We start from the raw sequence: 18058 nt of genomic DNA on the forward strand, positions 1-18058 counted from the left end.
ATTATTGTTACCAATTGTGTATGTCTAGACTCTTGGTTTTCCTTGTACATTTATTCCACAGTTGTTCTCTATTGATTTCTTGCCTCTTTTCAAGACTGTTAAATGGTCAGAGTTCAGTATAGCTGGTTTCTGATTTTTATTAATTAACACTTAGGAGGTCCCATTGTGGGCTGCGGCGACAATGCAGTAGATGACCTATAAAGATGGAACAAGAAGCTTGTTGCCATATAGTTTACTGAGCCAAGAGCAAGGTCATGGAAGAGAAAGGAGGGAATGTAGGAAGGGCACAAGAAAACTATGTGAAAATGATCAGGACATGTCATGGATATGATATGGTTGGAGTTGCTGGATATTGTCATGAAAGCAGTTCTTATGTTTGCTTGAAACTCTATTCTGATAATTGCAACCTACTGCAGATGAAGTGAGTGTATGATGTACAGTTTTCTCTTTTTTTTTTTTTTCATTTTACTGGAAATGCAGTAGAACAGAGTATTAGGAAGTGAACATGAAACTACTGCCAGAGTAGACCTAGCCCTCTCCTTTTTCCTCTCATTCTTCCCATCTTCTCCGTAAGGTAACAATGATTAAATTGTCTTAGATCCACACTGTGTATATCAATACTTTTGAGAGCTTTTATCTGTCTGTTTCTAGCTATACAGACAAGAGTTCCTTACAAGATCTTGTATTATTAGTTTCTATTTTGGTGTCTGATTTACTCCGCGCTTCCTGTTTTCCCTTTTTTTTCCCATTGAAGTTTTCTAGTGTCTTTCTCTTAGAGCTTCTATTGTAGTTACTGCTTTTTTGAGTTAGTTAATAAGGCATATAGATTTTAGTGCCATCTTCCTACTGGGCTACCAGATTTAGGGGCCAGAAGTCATAGCTACATGAAGGAGTGGTTTAGACTGATTACTAATTCATTTGATGTTTTAATCGTAATCTCCTTTTATTTAAGGAAGAAGCCATTGTTGATAGTTCATGGCGAAAAGAGAGAATCTAAAGCTGAACTGCTTGCACAAGCACGTCCTTATGAGAACATTAGCTTTTGTCAGGTAATTAACACTTGTATCATCCTTTGGTTGAAAGTAAGCCACCTGTTGCACTCAAAAATCTTGTTATGGATGAAGAGAGACACACCTTATATGAGAAGTCAAGAATTTCTTGTTATGCTTTAAGGAATATACTTACCAGGACCATAGGTACATAGTAACTGTGTTCCTGGTCTTCTGTGATTATGGTAGACTGTCACCCGCAAAAGGTTTACACAGAATGGTTGCCCCAAAAAATGTTATGGGCTCACAGAAGCACTGCACACCTTCTCCACTAATATGTTGCACTCAGATTCTTGTAATGGCTGAAAAGAAAGTACTTTTTGTGTAAAGTGCAGCACTTAGTCCTTGTGTCACTGTAATCTTAAGTCTCATCAAAGAATTATTATTTGTCCAAATGTTTTACATAAGAAAATGCTGTTACAAATAGTCTCCATAATACTGTTTAAATTGCTATGAGCACGCTTCCTGGCATATGCTGTTTTCTCTCTGATGTTATACTCGCTCATTTGCTGTCCCCGAGCCATAAAGCTATTGGCTTCAGCCTGGGGAAGGGATGTGGTTATGGCAACTTGCCACTGTTTCAGGATTTTGCTGGGTGGAGTATGTTATTGATCATGGGGATATCTTACTCTTCGTTAGGAAGAGGATAATCTTGGAATTTTCTTCCTTCCTTCTTCCTTCCTTTCTTCTTTCTTCCTAGAGATTGCTGTGTTGATGCCAAACATAGTGAGTTCTCAAGGCCAGGATTTCTGGGCTGCTGTGTGCTATACTAATCAGGTGTTTGCACTAAGTTGTGGAGTAGCAACAATTTTAGATGAAGATTTCAGATATGTTAACAATAAATTCATGGGTTTGCATATAATGTTTCCTTTTCACACACAACAAGAATTTGAATGTAATATGTCCCATACGATAAACTTGTCAGTGTAGTTAATAGTAAGTAGCAGGGGAAAATGGCGTTTGTGATGATTTTCCTATTTGGGTATACTGCTTCATATTCTTCTGGTAGTCTACATGCATTCCATTATTTTAGTACCCCAAAACAAAATTGTAAGTATTTTAATCTCCTCCTCCATGCCTGTATTAACTAGGCACAATGTTGGAGCCGTCACTGGCTAAAAGTATTTTCTTAACATCTGTAACTCATGTTTCATTCTCTCCCTAGAAATTGTGCTGTAAATACTCTTTAATAAGAGCAGAGCGCTGATAAAAAAAACATTCCTGTCTGGCTTCTGTCCTTTTCTTTGCTATGTTAGCCATTAAGCTGCTTGTAACAGTCATCATATGCTTCAGAATCACAGAATGGTTGAGATTGGAAGGGACCTCTGAAGGTCATCTGGTCCAACTCTCCTGCTCAAGTAGGGTCACTTAGAGCCAGTTGTCCAGGACAATGTTCAGATAGGTTTTAAATATCTCCAAGGAGGGAGACTCCACAGCCTCTCTGGGCAACCCATGCCAGTGCTCAGTCACCCTCACAGAAGAAAGTGTTTCCTGATGTTCAGAGGGAACCTCCTGTGTTTGTTTGTGCCCATTACCTCTGGTCCTGTCACTGGGTACCACTGAAAAGAGCCTGGCTCCATCCTCTTTGCGCCCTCCCTTCAGATATTTGTATACAGTGATCAGATCCCCTCTGAGTCTTCTCTTCTCCAGGCTAAATAGTCCCAGCTCTCTGCCTTTCCTCATAGGAGAGATGCTCGAGTCCCTTAACTGTCTTAGTGGCCCTTCATTGGACTCTCTCCAGTATGTCTGTATCTTTCTTGTATGGGGGAGCCCAGAAATGGACCCAGTACTGCGGGTGTGGCCTCACCAATGCTGAATAGAGGGGAAGGATCACCTCCCTCAACCTGCTGGCAACACTCCTAACACAGCCCAGGACACTATTAGTCATCTTTGCTGCAAGGGCACATTGCTGGCTCCTGTTCAACTTTGCGTCCAGCAGGACCCTCAGGTGCTTTTCTGCAAGGCTGACTGTTTCTGAAAATATTGCTGGTAAGAGACCAGAAATTCTGCTGGAGCAGTTCCAGCGCAAAGAGTTGCATTGCCATTTGAAGTCTAACTTCTAGAAATAAGCACATTTAAAGGTGTTGAGGGGAAAAATAATGTATTTTGTGATCTGTCCACTAGAGAGCAGTGGAATGAAACAAAATGAAGGAGCACCTCTCCTCCTTTAACATTCTTGCATATAGGAATGCACAATATGAATTTTTAATGATCAACTTCTTAATTTTATAGGCTAAACTGGATATTGCCTTTGGAACTCACCATACGTAAGTAACACTATGAAGCAGAAAGCTGCACTTCTAAAGATGACTGTGGAGTTGGTACATGCAGTTACCATAATTGGACTAGTAACTAGTGTCTAGTGTCTTAAAGTATTTATGGGATAGGAAGATAGATTATTACTGTTTGTGAAAACATAATTCTGAAGGCCTAATGTATACTGATGAAAAGTAAAAGTAGTATCTTTCATGTTCTATGTGTATCTGTTTCATTTATCTGCAAGTTATTTTAAAGCCATAAAACTGGGTTTCCTAGAAGTTGTTGAGTCTTAAAGAAAAATTTCTTTACTTATTTTGTATTTATAGATGATAGGATTGTTCTAGTTTAAGGAAACAAATCAGCTATTAGGTAGATACGAGATGTGCAAGTTAGACAATTGAAGTCAGTGAACTGCAGGTCCTGGCTCTTAACTCATGCCTTAATACCAAAACTGTAATGCAGACTTGATCAGTCATTGGCAGGTTGGACACAACACTGATTTACTGCTCAGTTTTGCAGTTAACATGGATGATCTGGAAATAATTAATGAATTTTGGGGTCTTTTCAAAGAAAAAACTTTAATTTGATATTACAGAAGTGTCACAAAGGGAATTTTGTAGATTGCAAGCTATAGATAAGAACAGATTTAATCTTAATGTCTTGTAGCAAAGATCTTTGGTTTCGGGGCACTGTAGTATTTTTAATCAATCCTTTTGTATAGCTCGTTTTATAAAACGTGACATTACGTTAAAACATTGATCTGAAATGCCCACTGAAGGTATATCTGTATTTCTGGTAGAAAGCATACTGACCTCCTCATTGCCTGTTTGGAGAGGAATATGTAAATGAAGGAAAGAAATCAGCATTTCAAAAATGAGTCTTGCTTCTCTTTCAGGTTTAGTGAGGGACATAGAAGGAATTGAGGTTGTTTTTCAAACTGATCATTTTTAAAGCTTTAGCTTATTTTTGCTTAAGCAGTAGCTCTCATCCTCTGTATGCTCAACTTTAAACTTTTTTTTTTTTCTTCCACCACACTTTGGGATAAATAAGTGATAGTGATGTTAAATGCTACACTTCTTTAACCCTATATTTTAAAGGGTTGTTTTGGGTAGTGTATCTCTGAATGCGTGTTCCACTGCAGATGGAACACAAGTGGGTAGCAGACCAGCAAATCCCATCTTGGTGGGTAATGAAACAATTTTTGCCAAGAGAAGCTTAACAGATTTCACTTCATCAAATATAAAGACTTAAACTCACGTCATTCCTGTTGTATGGTGTAAAACTTAAATTACATGTCAGTGATTTTTTTTTGAGGTAGTGGTGTTTTGGTCAGTTATCACTTTTATATACCTTAATCTTGCACTTCATTTTGCTGTAAAATACTTATTTTACTGTCAACTCAATTTGTGCTTAGATCAAGGCATAACACAGATGTGGGGAACTATTTTATAGTTAGGGGGTCTTGTATATTGCATAAACTATGCAGTAAGCACAGGAAAACATGTGCAGGCACTTGAATGTTAGTTTGCTGAACTCTAACATTAAAAGCAGGAATTACTGAATAAATAATTGTCTAAATTTGAGCCTGATATGATTTGTGTGGCTTTATCTTGCCATGGGACAGCAATGAAAATAAACATGTGTTTCCTTACAGTTTTCATTCTTGAGCATTGGTTTCTATGGAAACCATCTCATCCTTCAGGGTCACATGGATATGCTGTCTTTACACAACTGTTGAAAACTTCTACATGAAAATTTGAGCACTTATGTTACAAAAAATATAGACATTTTTTAACTCAGTTACTAGTTTTAAAACTCCTTTGTGCTGTAGCTTGAGTTTAGATTTATGGTAGATAAATAGCTTTTTTGCCATCCCAATTGTTAGTTACCTACATATTTTATTTTAAAAGTTGTCAGTTTAAGAGAAGAGAACTAGGTTTTAATAAATTCAGCTATAAGCAAAGGCCTTTTAGTGTTCCTTAATTCTCTTTTTAACTATCTGCAAAGGAATAAGTTTATCTGAAGAACATAGAAAATATAGAAAGTGTTCTGTAAATATTCATTTTTGCTTTGGGAAATCAGTTGCATGAGATGTTAAGCTGTACTCTGGAATATATCGTATGATGCTGCTGACAAAATATACAGGATAGTCTAATGACTGCCATGTGAGTTTGGCATGCACATGGATTGAAGTCTAAGTGCTTGCACTATGCAGAACAAATGTTTTGAAAATAATTATCTTGGAGCATTTTAATGAATTGTTAATTTATTGCCTACTCTCAGTGTACTTGAAACAGATGAAGTGTTATCTTTTTTTTTTTAAAGGAAAATGATGTTGTTGTTGTATGAAGAAGGTCTTCGAGTTGTGATACATACATCCAATCTTATTGCTGAAGATTGGCACCAGAAAACTCAGGGGTAAGCAACAATCTCTAGCAGGTGTATGTTTACTTTAATACTTTCTGTAGGTATCTGCTACTGCTGGAGACCGGATACTAGGTCAGATGTTCCACTGCTGGAAGTCTTACGCTCCTAAGATAGAGCTATCCTGCAAAAAAAAAAAACAGATCTAGAATGGTGGTAGCTAAGCCTGAACTCTACTTGCTTTCTACTGTAAACAAAATTATGTCCTGAGCTGGGTGTTACCTTAAGTTCAGTCTGACTGATTTAAGATCATTTATTATGCCATGCTGTCTCTTTATGAAAAAACTACCTAGCTATAAAGTACTCTTCATATAAATCTGAAGCAGCTGTTTAAAAGTTATCTTAATACTGCAAGAATAATGTGAATGTGCAGATGTTCTGCTTCTGCTGTGACTGTATCTAGAATGTAACCTGATAAATGCTGGGCACCATTGGTTCCTTAATACAGTAGATGACCCAGTATCCTTTCCTTGGAAGGAATTTTCTTCCTCATTTTTTTTGGTAGAAGTTTTTAAACTTAATGGCCAGCTTGGGACATAGTCCTATTTTTTGTGCTCTAAACAAAACTAAGTGACATGTTAATATAAGGCCCCTCAACCTCTTGTTTTCTTTTTTATGGGAGCATTTCTTAGTTAGATCTCCACAGTAACTCAGGGTATAAGATTTCTTCATCAAACTAACTGTAAATACTTTTTCAGAAGTTACTATCATCTTGACATCTATTTTGCTGCCATTAAATATGGCAAGGTTTTGAGGCTTTTCACTTGTCTGAGGCAAGCTCTCATAAGGGTTTTTGAGTGGCAAAACTATAACCACTGATTTTTTGCCTTAAATCTTTTACTTAGGGATGGCTTAGTATCTTTTGGCAGTTAGCTTTTCAGAAAGCCAAGAAGGCATGAAAATATCTGTTTGGGATGCTTAACAAGTTGCCCTGCTTGTCAAACATGAAAAACAGTTTTCTTTTTAGCTTTTGCACTCTGCAATAATACATTGTATCACCAATATGATGGTTCACTGGCTTCTCTGTTTTATATGCTTCTGAATTACAAAGGATAGTATCAACACGTTGTAAACTTGATAATGCACAACCTTTGGTTTCCATGGCTACAATAATGTGTGACTGGAAAGAAATGCTAGATGTTTTCCCTGCATAGTGCCCACCCTATTTTATTCTGATGGAAGTTCTGGAGAGGCAAGTTATCATTGTGGGCTACTCTTCAAACTATGCAGAACTTTCAGGTGTCCTAATTGGTGTTTTTCTATATCATTACACAAACCACTAGCTTAGCAGAATGCGTTGCAGTTTTCTGTTCATACAGGAAAATCTTGATGAAAGGACTACTGGTCGGTAAGTCTGAGCCTGCCCTCTTTAACAGTGATGAAAGCTGCAAATGTATGCATGGATAAATGTGTTGAGATTGTTGTTTTCATTTGAAAGTACTAGTTTTGTGGTATTGAGTGTAAGACTTGACGATTCTGTAATTGTACAGTAAAGGCAAGTTGCTTTATAGTTAGTATCACAATAAATCTGTCTAGTATTCATTTAGGACCTTCAGATGTGCTTTAATCACTTACTAAAACCATGTGTTAATGTGTGGTGTCCTTGTTTTTGTGGCTTTGTTTTTAGAATGTGGCTAAGCCCTTTATATCCAAGGCTACCTCAGGGAAGAACTATTTCTGCTGGTGAATCTGAAACTAATTTCAAATCTGACCTAATAAGTTACTTGATGGCTTACAATTCTCCTACGCTCAAGGAATGGATAGATCTGATTCAAGAGCATGATTTATCAGAGACAAGGTATATGCTATCTTGTGTTTATAGTAACTTGCATACTTTTTTCCAAAAAATTAAACATCTCTGTTAGGATTTATTAGACCATGGGTTTGTGTTGTAAGCTTACCTTGTTTCAGACTGAAGTGTTTAAACATGAGTCTAACTTTAGGCAGTTTTTTAAATCTATCTTATGCAGATTATGTTGAATTGACCAACTTCTAGTTTTATAAACATACATTTTAAAGGAATGAAAAAAGGTACATGAGCAGTAACTTGGCAGAAGGTAGCTGTAAGTAATAGGGACCCAGAATTTCATTTAAGTCAGTCTGGCTTACATATGTGCTCCAATAAAATTACCATTGGAAAAAACTGAGTTGTATTTGGTTTGTCATGTAAGAGGGATCATATAAACAAAGGTTATTGTAATGGGGATTTTATTAAGAATAGGCTTCTGTACTTTTAAGGCAAAGTTCAATCCATATACATATGTATAGAATTTTGCCCATTACAGGCATGGATCGTGTCTGGTAGGCAATGTAATGTTAAGCAGTAATACGCTTTGTCTTGAAACAGTCTTCTCTAATATCACATTGCTGATATTACTTAAAGTAATTCAGGATGCTTTATTCTAATAGATACATCCTGCATTTCCACTGAAATATGGTATTTACTTCAGAAAGTGTAAATCTCCTTGGCTGCTTAATAGCAGTTTTATAAGCTGGCAAAAAATTTTTGAAAAGAAAAGCTGAAAAAGGTCATAAACTGTGGTGGATATAGAGACTGAAACCTTGTCTAGTTTAATGTATAAAATACATGGAATCTTACAAGATTGGAGGGGGGAAAAAAAGTATGTACCTTATAGTCAAGTAAGATAACAGCCTGAACTGCTGTTCTTATTCACTTGGTCATCTGCATGAGCTTGGACAGGCTGGCTGAGCCCTAGCTGATGCGAGTTTATTGCACGGGTTATGGAAAAGTCACTTGTTAAGATAAGGATCAGTTCCTTGCCATATAAAATGTGTAGGGGACATTTATTCATGGATAAAGCTAGGCATGAGATGCAGTAAGGAACAGCTGCTTAAACCATCTGTTTGTTGTGACTCTAGGCAGGTCTGTTCTCTGTTTTCAGGGCAAAGTCAAACAGGTTACTAAACAATTATTGGGAAGACAATTGAAAAAGCTGTATTTTGCATCTGAGCTATTAGGTGCCCAAATGAAATCTCATACCTGAATCTGCTGATTTGGATGTAGCAATAGATTGGCTTTACTCAAAATTACATGCCCCATTCTGTGCCAAACAAGAGCTATTTGCATTTGTTGCTAATATCATCTATCTTCTGCATTTTTGTACACAGAAATAGATGCAGTTCCTGTCTATGCTATAGAACAGCCTGGTGGTGCATGACAGTCATATAGAATGCTAATAATAAATTATACAGCTGAAAATCCACTTTTCTTTATATTGTGAATCTTAAGTGTGAAAGATTAAATATTTCTGGCTGTACTTCTGTGTTCAACCTTGCTGATAGGTTTTACTTAAATACCTTAATACTTTACAAACCAAAACACTCCAGAGCTGCAAATAACTTGGTTTTGTGTTTTTTTCTTTCTGTAGAGTGTATCTGCTTGGTTCTACCCCTGGACGATATCAGGGTAGTGATAAAGAAAAGTGGGGTCATCTTAGGCTCAGAAAGGTACTAAAACTGTAACCTTTTCTGTTAATATCCTTTTAACTGTAAATATAATTTTGGAGAGCATTCTTTAGTTCCTTTCAATTTTTCCAGCTATGATCAGCAATCTTTTAATACATTGTTACATTTTAAGTTAGCAATAACATAAGCTTGCAACTTATGACAGTGTAGACTTTGCACATAATATTCCTAGACATTATTACCATGGTCAGTTTGTGGTCTGAATTGTCATGTGCTTACAGATAGCTGAGGAGGCATCATCAGTCAAATGACTTCCTAGCTGCTGTTGGTGTTTCTAACAAGTGTGACACTATCAAAATCCAGTCTTCTGTGACTGGGAACCAAATACAGCCTTTTTCAAAGGCACTCACTGGGGAAAGATGTGTTGATACAGACTTGCCTGCACTTAGGGAACAGACTTATTTTATTTACTTAAAAGTTAAGGGCTATTACAGTTTCTTTTTCCCTAATGACCTGGCAAAAAAAAAAAAAAAACAAATTAAAAACCAGTTTGAACATAGCTGATGTCATCAATTCAGTCAGGTTTTTAGTTTTGTTCTACTACATTTCTAAGATCTTGATTTTTTTTTTTAATCAACTGAATAATTAGGAATGTGCTTTTTTTTTACCCTCACCCCCTCCCGCATTATTTAAATAAGCCATAATGGTAAATCTTCATACAAGATTGCATATCTCAAGTTCGTACGGCCCCTTCTTTTTCAGTATTTATTTAGAATCAGGTAAAGTATTTCATGTCATCTGTTAAATGCCTCTCATAATTGGGGAATTTTCAACCTGCATCTCCTGCTGAAGTGGCATTATTTCAAATTCCATCGTGAATTTTACATGGAATTCTAATGCTGTCCATGGCAAACTTCAGCAACATACAAAATGTCTGTTTATCACATTACTTTTCAACAGAAGGTTACTCTTAGACCTCCCCTTGCTCGTAAAGAGCTTGCCCTTTCTGATGTATATGTCTGTGTTTTTTTGCCTAGTAAGACACTGAATGAAAACAAAAATAAAACAGAAAAAGCCTGTAAAGGATAAAGATGGTCTTGTGGCAAATGTTTCTGTGATCAAAAAGATTAATTCTTTTAGTGACAATGCAGGTAGACCTGGTGACACTACACTGATGACTGAAGCCATTTAGTTATGTGTCTTCTCTAGAGGGGGGGAAAAGGTAGCCACTACATACAATTTAATATGTGCCTATATCCATCTGTTTTTAATGTGACTTTAAATTCCATTCACGGCTGAAGAACTCCTCTGAAAGGATTACTTCAATTTTCTCTTCAATTGTTCTTTTTTCCCCTCTTATTCTGGGCTTCTATTGTAGCTGGGGCTTTAGGATATGAGAGGAATTTTATGGCCAACAACCACCAAATATAAAAAGATTTAGTTGTTCAATTTATTGTGACTTCTGAAGCTAATGTTTCATGTTTTTAGGAAGAGCTGCTAGCATTCTTTTTACCCATTATTTAATGGTTGGCTTCAGTGCTTTTGGATAAAACTTGTGATGTTTGATCTTCTCTTGAAGGAACAGTGGGTTTATTTGGAGAGCCTGATGACTTCTTTATTGCAAAGTTAAATAGATAGTATGAATGTTAATCTCTTTTGTTGTCAGAAGTGAATTATAGAGGATTTATTATATCAGAAGCAATATCAAACCTCCTAATTAAGGTTTTCTTTCCCTGTTGAAGTCTAACAGTGTTTTAATTTCCCTCACTAGCTTTTGAAAGAGCATGCTTCGTCAACATCAGCACAGGAATCCTGGCCTGTTGTTGGACAGTTCTCAAGCATTGGTTCAATGGGAGCTGATGGGTCGAAATGGCTCTGCTCGGAGTTCCAGGAGAGCCTGGTGGCTGCAGGCAGCAGTGTGACAACTCTCCTTAAATGTGATGTTCCAATTCATTTGGTACGTCTTTTAGATGCTAGTAACCTTTATTTAACACTTACTCATTTGTTGTTTATATTTTAGTCATTGGTTTGCTTTTGACTTTTACAAGACATTAATGTAGTTTTCATCCTTAAATCATAAGGATGCCACTTAGTGACACTTACTCATGTATGGTATACTGTAAAAATGTACTATAACTTCCATCTGCATGACACTGGAGTATATGTAATTTAATCAAAATTATATTCTCATTCTATAGCTTGTCTTCCATTGAGTTTTGTAGATACAGCTGTTTCTGCTACTGAGATGTAACTGAACCCTGAGTGATTAATACCTAGAACAAATTATTTTCTAACCTGGTTATTTTGGTCAGGTTATTAGCACAGTTAAGGGGAGGAGCAGAAACAAGTTTGTGGCAGGAGCTTGTTAAATCAAGGACAAAATTTTGTCAGACTAGGCCCTTACTGTGTGCTAATTGCCCCTGCATACTTGTATTTGAGATACGAGTCTAAAAATCTTATAAAATAATGTTAAGAACTTACTTTGACCACTGTGGAAGTGGTTGAAGCAGGATTGTTTGACTTCGTGCTAGCTAATTATGGTAAGCTCTGCAAGAGAGGCAAAAATACCTTTGTTACTGGTACACAACTAGTTTTAAGCTGCAGTGCAATCTTATTCATGCTGAAAAATGAAGCTTTTAATGCTTTTTTTCTCAAGTAAGTTCTCTTTAAGGTGATTTTTGCTTGAAAATTGACAGCTTGTGTATTTAGAGCTGTGTTATTAAAGTTATGTTGTTTTTCCCTGTCTCCATGAAGGTTTATCCTACTGTGAACAATGTGAGGCAAAGTCTGGAAGGCTATCCCGGTAAGCAGATGAACCCCCATTTATTAGTTTAATGTCCTGCAAAATCACTTCAGTTGTTGATGTTGAATGAACCTGAAGTTGTCATCTTGCTGAGAACTTGGTAGAATAGATGGCAGTAGAATCCTTTTATTACTGTTACTGGAGCTCTGACTCCAGCTCTCCTATTGTGATTGAATAGCAGAAGCTTTGTGGGCATTGGTATATAATGTTTAAGTCTGTATAGCTGTGTTCATATGTCACTGAATAGGAAAAAACAGCTCCTGCCCACTGCTCTAACTCCAGTCATACTTTCATTTTGGCAGAAAATTAGGTTTGAGTGTGCCAAGTTCTTGTGTATTCTTTGCAGTGTCATCCTGCACATCAGATACAACGGAGAATAAGATGTTTCAGTACTCATCAGTCATTTTTTTAATATTGCAATATGTAATTGTTCTGTTCAGTCTTCCTGTGTTTGTGTGCGTGAAGTCAGTATATTTGTATAGAAAGCATAGCGTCAGCCAACCTGAAAGAGGAAGAGGTACTGTAGTATTCTGATGCAGTGAAGCTTCTGTTTCTCAAAAGCAAGCACTTATGTGGGTTACACCCATGCATGCTAAGGGAGCTGGCTGATGTCAATGCGAGGCTGTTGTTGATTAGCCTTCAAAAGATCAAGGCAATTGGAAGAGATTCATGAGGACTGAAAGAAAGGAATCTTTTCCTGACTTCAGGAAGGGTAAGAAGGAGGATCTGGGGAACTATAGGCCTGTCAGCCTCACCTTGATCCCTGGGAAGGTGATGGAACAAAGAATCCTGGAAACCATTTCCAAACATATGATGGACAAGAAGGTGATCAGGAGTAGTCAGCATGGATTTATAAAGGAGAAATTACGCTTAATTAACCTGATGTCCTTCTACGATGAGATGACTGGCTTGATGAATGAGAGGAGTGTACAGGATGTTGTTTATCTTAACTTCAGTAAGGCTTTTGACACTGCCTCCTAAAACATCATTACAGACAACCTGATGAAGTACAGGCTGGATGAGTGGACAGTGAGGCGGATTGGAAACCGGCTGAACTGCCAGGTCTCAATGGTTGTGATCAATGGCATGAAGGCCAGCTGGAGGTCAGCCACTAGTGGTGGTGCGTGCCAAGCATTGATACTGGGGCCATGCATTTAATATCTTCGTTAGTGACCTGGATGGTGGGGCAGAGTACACCCTCAGTGAGTTTGCAAATGATACAAATTCAGGAGGAGTGATTAATATATCAGACGATTGTGCTGCCATTCAGAGGAACTGTACAGGCTGGAGAAATGGGCTGACAGGAATCTCATGCAGTTCAACAGAGGGCAATGCAAAGTACTGTGCTGGGGCAAGAATAACCCCTGGCACCAGTGCACACTGGGGATTGACCCAGGGAAAGCAGCTTTGTAGAAAAAGACCTGGGAGTGCTGGTGGTCACTAAGCTGAAGATGAGCCAGCAATGCACCCTTGTGGCAAGAAGGCCAACAGCATCCAGGGCTGCATTAGGAAGCACGTTGCCATCAGGCTGAGGGAGGTAACCCTAAGGGAGGTGACCTGTCCCCTCTATTTAGCACTGGTGAGACCACGTCTGGAGTGTTGTGTCCAGTTGTTGGCTTCCCAGTACAAGACAGACATGGACATACTGAACCAAGTCCAGCAGAAGGCCACAAAGATGAATAAGGGATTGGAGCATCTGTCATGCAAGGAGAGGCCAAGAGAGCTGGATAATTCCTCAACCTGGAGAAGAGAACTTTCCTGGGAGATCTTATCAATGTGTATAAATACCTGATAGGAGAATGCAAAGTAGAGGCAGATTCTTCACATGGTGACCAGTGAAAGAAAAAGAGGCACATAAATTGACATACAGGAGATTCCAGAATACTCTTACAGCAAAAATGTTTTCTGATGTTTAAATGGAACAGGTTGCTCAGAGGTTGTAGAGTCTCCATTCTTGCAGATAGTCAAAACCTGATAGGACACTGTACTGAGCAATGTGCTCTGTTCGACCCTGCTTTGAGCAGGGAGTTATTCTAGATGATCTCCAGAGCGTGCTTCCAACTTCAACGATTCAGTGATTCTTTGGCATTGCTGAATCCATAAACATGTGTTCCTGTTCCAAGCCAGATACCTATGCTCCTATGTAGTATGGAGTAGCTGTTGAGCTCTTCTAGCAATTGGTGGAACTTGAACACAGGGCTAGCAGGAATGCTTTTAGCTCTCTGTCTTTCCTCTGAACTGAGCAATGTTTGGACATGTAGAAACTACAGCCAGTGAGTTTATAGGTATCTATGGTTCCCACAAGTAAGTTAGGGTCTTTTGAAATACATGTGTTTGTCTACAGCATCTGTTTAGCAAAGTTGATACTCTCAAAAGTCAAGACATGCAATCTGCACAATGACTCCTTACTGTCATTTCTTTCATACTGTGAAATAACTTGGCGAATTACGTAACTCTGTATTTGTGCAAATGAACAGCTCCGTGGACTCCTGCAGTTAGTGCATCCCTGAGAGTAGTAAAGCTTTTGTAACAGGTCCTTATGCTGTCTTCTAGGACAGGTGGAATGCAGTAGGTTTTGCATCATGTTTTTAGTACACAACACTAATATAACTCAGTATGCCATGGCTGATTCTTCTTTGTCAAATTCATTTCAAGAAATCACAACATGCATTAGCCAAAGGCCAAATCAATACAAATACAGTTTCATCAGAGACATTCTTGCTCTTTAAAATAATGTTGTTTGGTGGTTTGTTTGTGTGTTCTTTTTGGTTTGTTTTTTTTTCTGAAAGCTGCTTGTTTTATTCCCTCTAGCTTGTGTGGGTAATGATTCTAATCTGTTGATATCAAGTGGTATCATAACAAAAATCACCCATAAACATCTGTCTTCTAAGAAGACTTAATTCTATAGCCTGTATACTGTTTCTCTTTTTTGTAGCATAAATCTGCTACGTAGTGTTTAGGAACTTGCTAAATTATAAGAATGAAAAAAAAAACCCAAACCTATATACCATTTTATACTACTGGAGCATTTAACCATTTTCTGAAAATAAGTCATGAGAATAGTACAGATAACTTGCTGCTTTTAGAATGTCTTTCAAAAAACAAATGTACATGTTCTATTTTTTTTTTCCCTTAAGCTGGTGGCTCACTACCGTACAGTATACAGACAGCACAGAAACAGCTGTGGTTGCATTCCTATTTTCAGTAAGTAGAACTCAATTCTTTGGGGCTTTTTTTCTTAGTCTGTATGTTTAAACTTACAATGCTGTAATGTTTGAGGGTTAAAAGCAAATTAAGGGGAAGTGGTCAGAAGCATGGTATTAAACTCCTTGAGATAAAAGCCTTTAGTTCCTTATCTGCTGGTCTTATCTTCAAAACATAATCAAAATGTGCTATTTGCCTCTAAAAATGATATGGGATACTGTTGCTAATGGAGGACGCTACCAGATTTTGGATTCTGTAAACTTCTATTTAAGCTTTCCTTCTCTGAACTGGAATAATGTTACTCCTCTCGTTGTTTCTTTTTTTTTTTTAGTTGTATTTCACTTTCCCACTTGTGCCTCAGTATTAACTGGATTTCAACTGAGCCACAACAGGGTTAGGAAGGCTTTTTGTTTGTTTGTTTTTGGAGTGCCGCAGTACTGCTGCAAAAATTCTCAGTCCTTTATGGTAATATCATCTTTTATTAAAGGTGCCTGACGTTTTCTATTAAGAACTTCTATTTTCACTTGCTACTAATATTGCCAAATTCTAACAGTCTAACACATTCCATGCCAGATGTCTCCCTCAGGCTGAATCTTTAAGAACTTAAGCGTGTTTTGAGAACAATGAGAAAAGTTGTTTTGCGCAGATAAAAAAAAAAAATTAAATCTGGTAACCTCTTACAAGACTGCAGCTCCCCATTCCTTTCACCAGAAACTTTTAACTCTTCCAGGTGGAAGTTGCACTGGTAAGATACTTTACAAACTCTTACTTAGATATGTGCAAAGTTGTGTATATATTCAGAGGGCTGAGAATACAATTGCTAGTTGCAGAGAGCATCTTCCATTCTGGAGTGAACATGATTGCTGCTGTGAGCCTTGCTGGTCAATGTCCAAGGAATGGAACTGGAACAGAAAGCATGTGAGGCTTTCTCTCCTGCCTTTGAAGTGTGCCCTCTGAGCACATTCAGCAAAGGAAGAAAGCTACAAACACCTTCCAAGACTTCAAGATTGTTTAGTCGTGATTCAAAAAGCAAGGAGATCATAAAACTGGGTGTGTCTGTGCAACCTTAATTCAGGTTTCTATAAGCATATACCTCATGAGAATCTTATTGGAAGAAAAATGTAACCTTTTTTCAGTTAGTCTTTTATTTAGTGCACAGAACATTACTTGATAATGAGACCATTCATTGTTTTATTCCTGTTTAATGAGAAAACACCCACGTACCTGTCTCATTGGTCCATATTACAGTCCTGCTCTGGCAACAAAAGGGCTGTTTTAAATTTATCTGTCTAATTGGCTGCAGATGACAAGTGGCCCTGCATAACTGTTCTGTAGTGGCTACCCAGATGCAGATTCTTACCCTGCAGTAACACAAGACATTAGCCCTTGAGAGCCTGCATGTAAGCTGTTACTATAGAGCAGATGACATACAGGAGCTTCTTATCTGTGGTAACTTGAGAGACACAGAAAATAGTAGGTCCTGTTTCAATAGAGTTAAATATGAGATAAGCTATTTTAAAGACTTGCCGTAATGCAAAGCTTTGGGCAGTAGAAGGGTTAGAGGAATTTGTCTTTACCTCACTGGAAATAATACAAAACCAGCAAGAAACTAGGGATTCTACCAGAGCTGAAAGAAGATAAATACTTTATACTTACAGTAAAGGAGAAGGAATAGCTCCTTTTTACAAGTAGGGAGAGATTAATGGAGCTGGAAAATGGTGTCCTATAGTCTCACCCAAAGAGGTAGAATCTTTGCCCCAGGCATACAATTTTTATAATGTCTGTGGGCTGCTTTTCTATCTCTTCTGCCAGTTGAGTGTATTTAACCTGTAGTGCAGCTCTGAATTGTAATTTCTCAAATTTCTCAAAAGAATAAGATGACTAAACTTAATATTGATTTCACTTTTCTGATCATAGCAAATGATTACTAGACTGCATTATTAGATTAGCTACTGTGTAAATGGTGCAATTTGCTCAGTTTTCTCTCTGGTAGGGTTGCTGTGTTTTCCTTTCAGTATTCAGTATTACTCACTGATAAGGAGAGGTTTGCAATGCTTAATGACTTCTGTTAATTGCTGCTTTTGAAACAGTTGATAGGCTTTAGCAGTACATAAAACATTGTATTTTAATGCTCATTTTAATTGATTGACTTTTAATACCACATGCCTTATGTTTGTGCAGTTACCTTGCCAAATTTTTATTTTCAAAGAATGGAAGAAATTGGTTTGACCAGAGTTTGTCTGACTTGCTGTTGACAAGTCCATAATCATAGTTGTGTTAGAGCTTTGTGTTCCTTAGGCCTGTAGAGTTTTGAAGAGTAATAATCTTTCTTCTCGGTTTGAGGAACTACAGTGTTGTTCCCCTAACATCATAAAAGATGAGAGATACTGAGCATTTACACAGAGGACCTACTGTTCTCTTATGGTTGAGACTAATGGTGTGAGTTGTTTTAACTATGCTCAAGCCTTGTTGCCATTATCTTGAGGTGGAAAGCCCATTCACTATTTGAAGTAAGAACTAAATGATGAAAGAGATGGTGGTGTAGAAAATGAGTTATTTCTTGCTCTGCTTATGGATTGAACATGTCTGCACGGATTAATTTTCAGGATGTTAGGATTATCTGGCTTCCCTGTCTCAGTAGCTCCACTTGTAAAGGGTCCTGTGTCTGCTCCTTTACCTCATTTGTGCCAGAAATATCAGACATTGGTGGCAATTGATACTTGCTGTATGTCTTCCAGCTAAATGCACTGTGATTGCAGTGTAGTCTCCTTTTCAAACTCAAAAATTCATTGCAAAGTAAAACAAATATTTATCAAACATTTAGCAAAATTTCAGAAGTTTTTTTTAAGCAGTTAAGTACACATAAAAGCCACAATTTTTGCATTCACATTTG

The 18058-nt window shown here is 37.6% G+C and overlaps 1 protein-coding gene across 1 annotated transcript in view; it reads left to right on the top strand.

Moving 5' to 3' along the window:
- The window catches only part of TDP1 (tyrosyl-DNA phosphodiesterase 1), a 52310-nt gene that overhangs the window by 3796 nt on the left and 30456 nt on the right, over nucleotides 1-18058 (top strand). Inside the window, exons 5-12 of the mRNA XM_076345262.1 lie at nucleotides 953-1049; nucleotides 3282-3316; nucleotides 5634-5726; nucleotides 7360-7530; nucleotides 9122-9200; nucleotides 10930-11115; nucleotides 11913-11961; nucleotides 15099-15165. Coding sequence (XP_076201377.1) covers nucleotides 953-1049; nucleotides 3282-3316; nucleotides 5634-5726; nucleotides 7360-7530; nucleotides 9122-9200; nucleotides 10930-11115; nucleotides 11913-11961; nucleotides 15099-15165 — 777 coding nt within the window. The remainder of the gene's footprint in view (nucleotides 1-952; nucleotides 1050-3281; nucleotides 3317-5633; nucleotides 5727-7359; nucleotides 7531-9121; nucleotides 9201-10929; nucleotides 11116-11912; nucleotides 11962-15098; nucleotides 15166-18058) is intronic.

This window comes from Aptenodytes patagonicus, chromosome 7 (assembly GCF_965638725.1).
Source record: "Aptenodytes patagonicus chromosome 7, bAptPat1.pri.cur, whole genome shotgun sequence".
Lineage (NCBI taxonomy): Eukaryota > Metazoa > Chordata > Aves > Sphenisciformes > Spheniscidae > Aptenodytes > Aptenodytes patagonicus.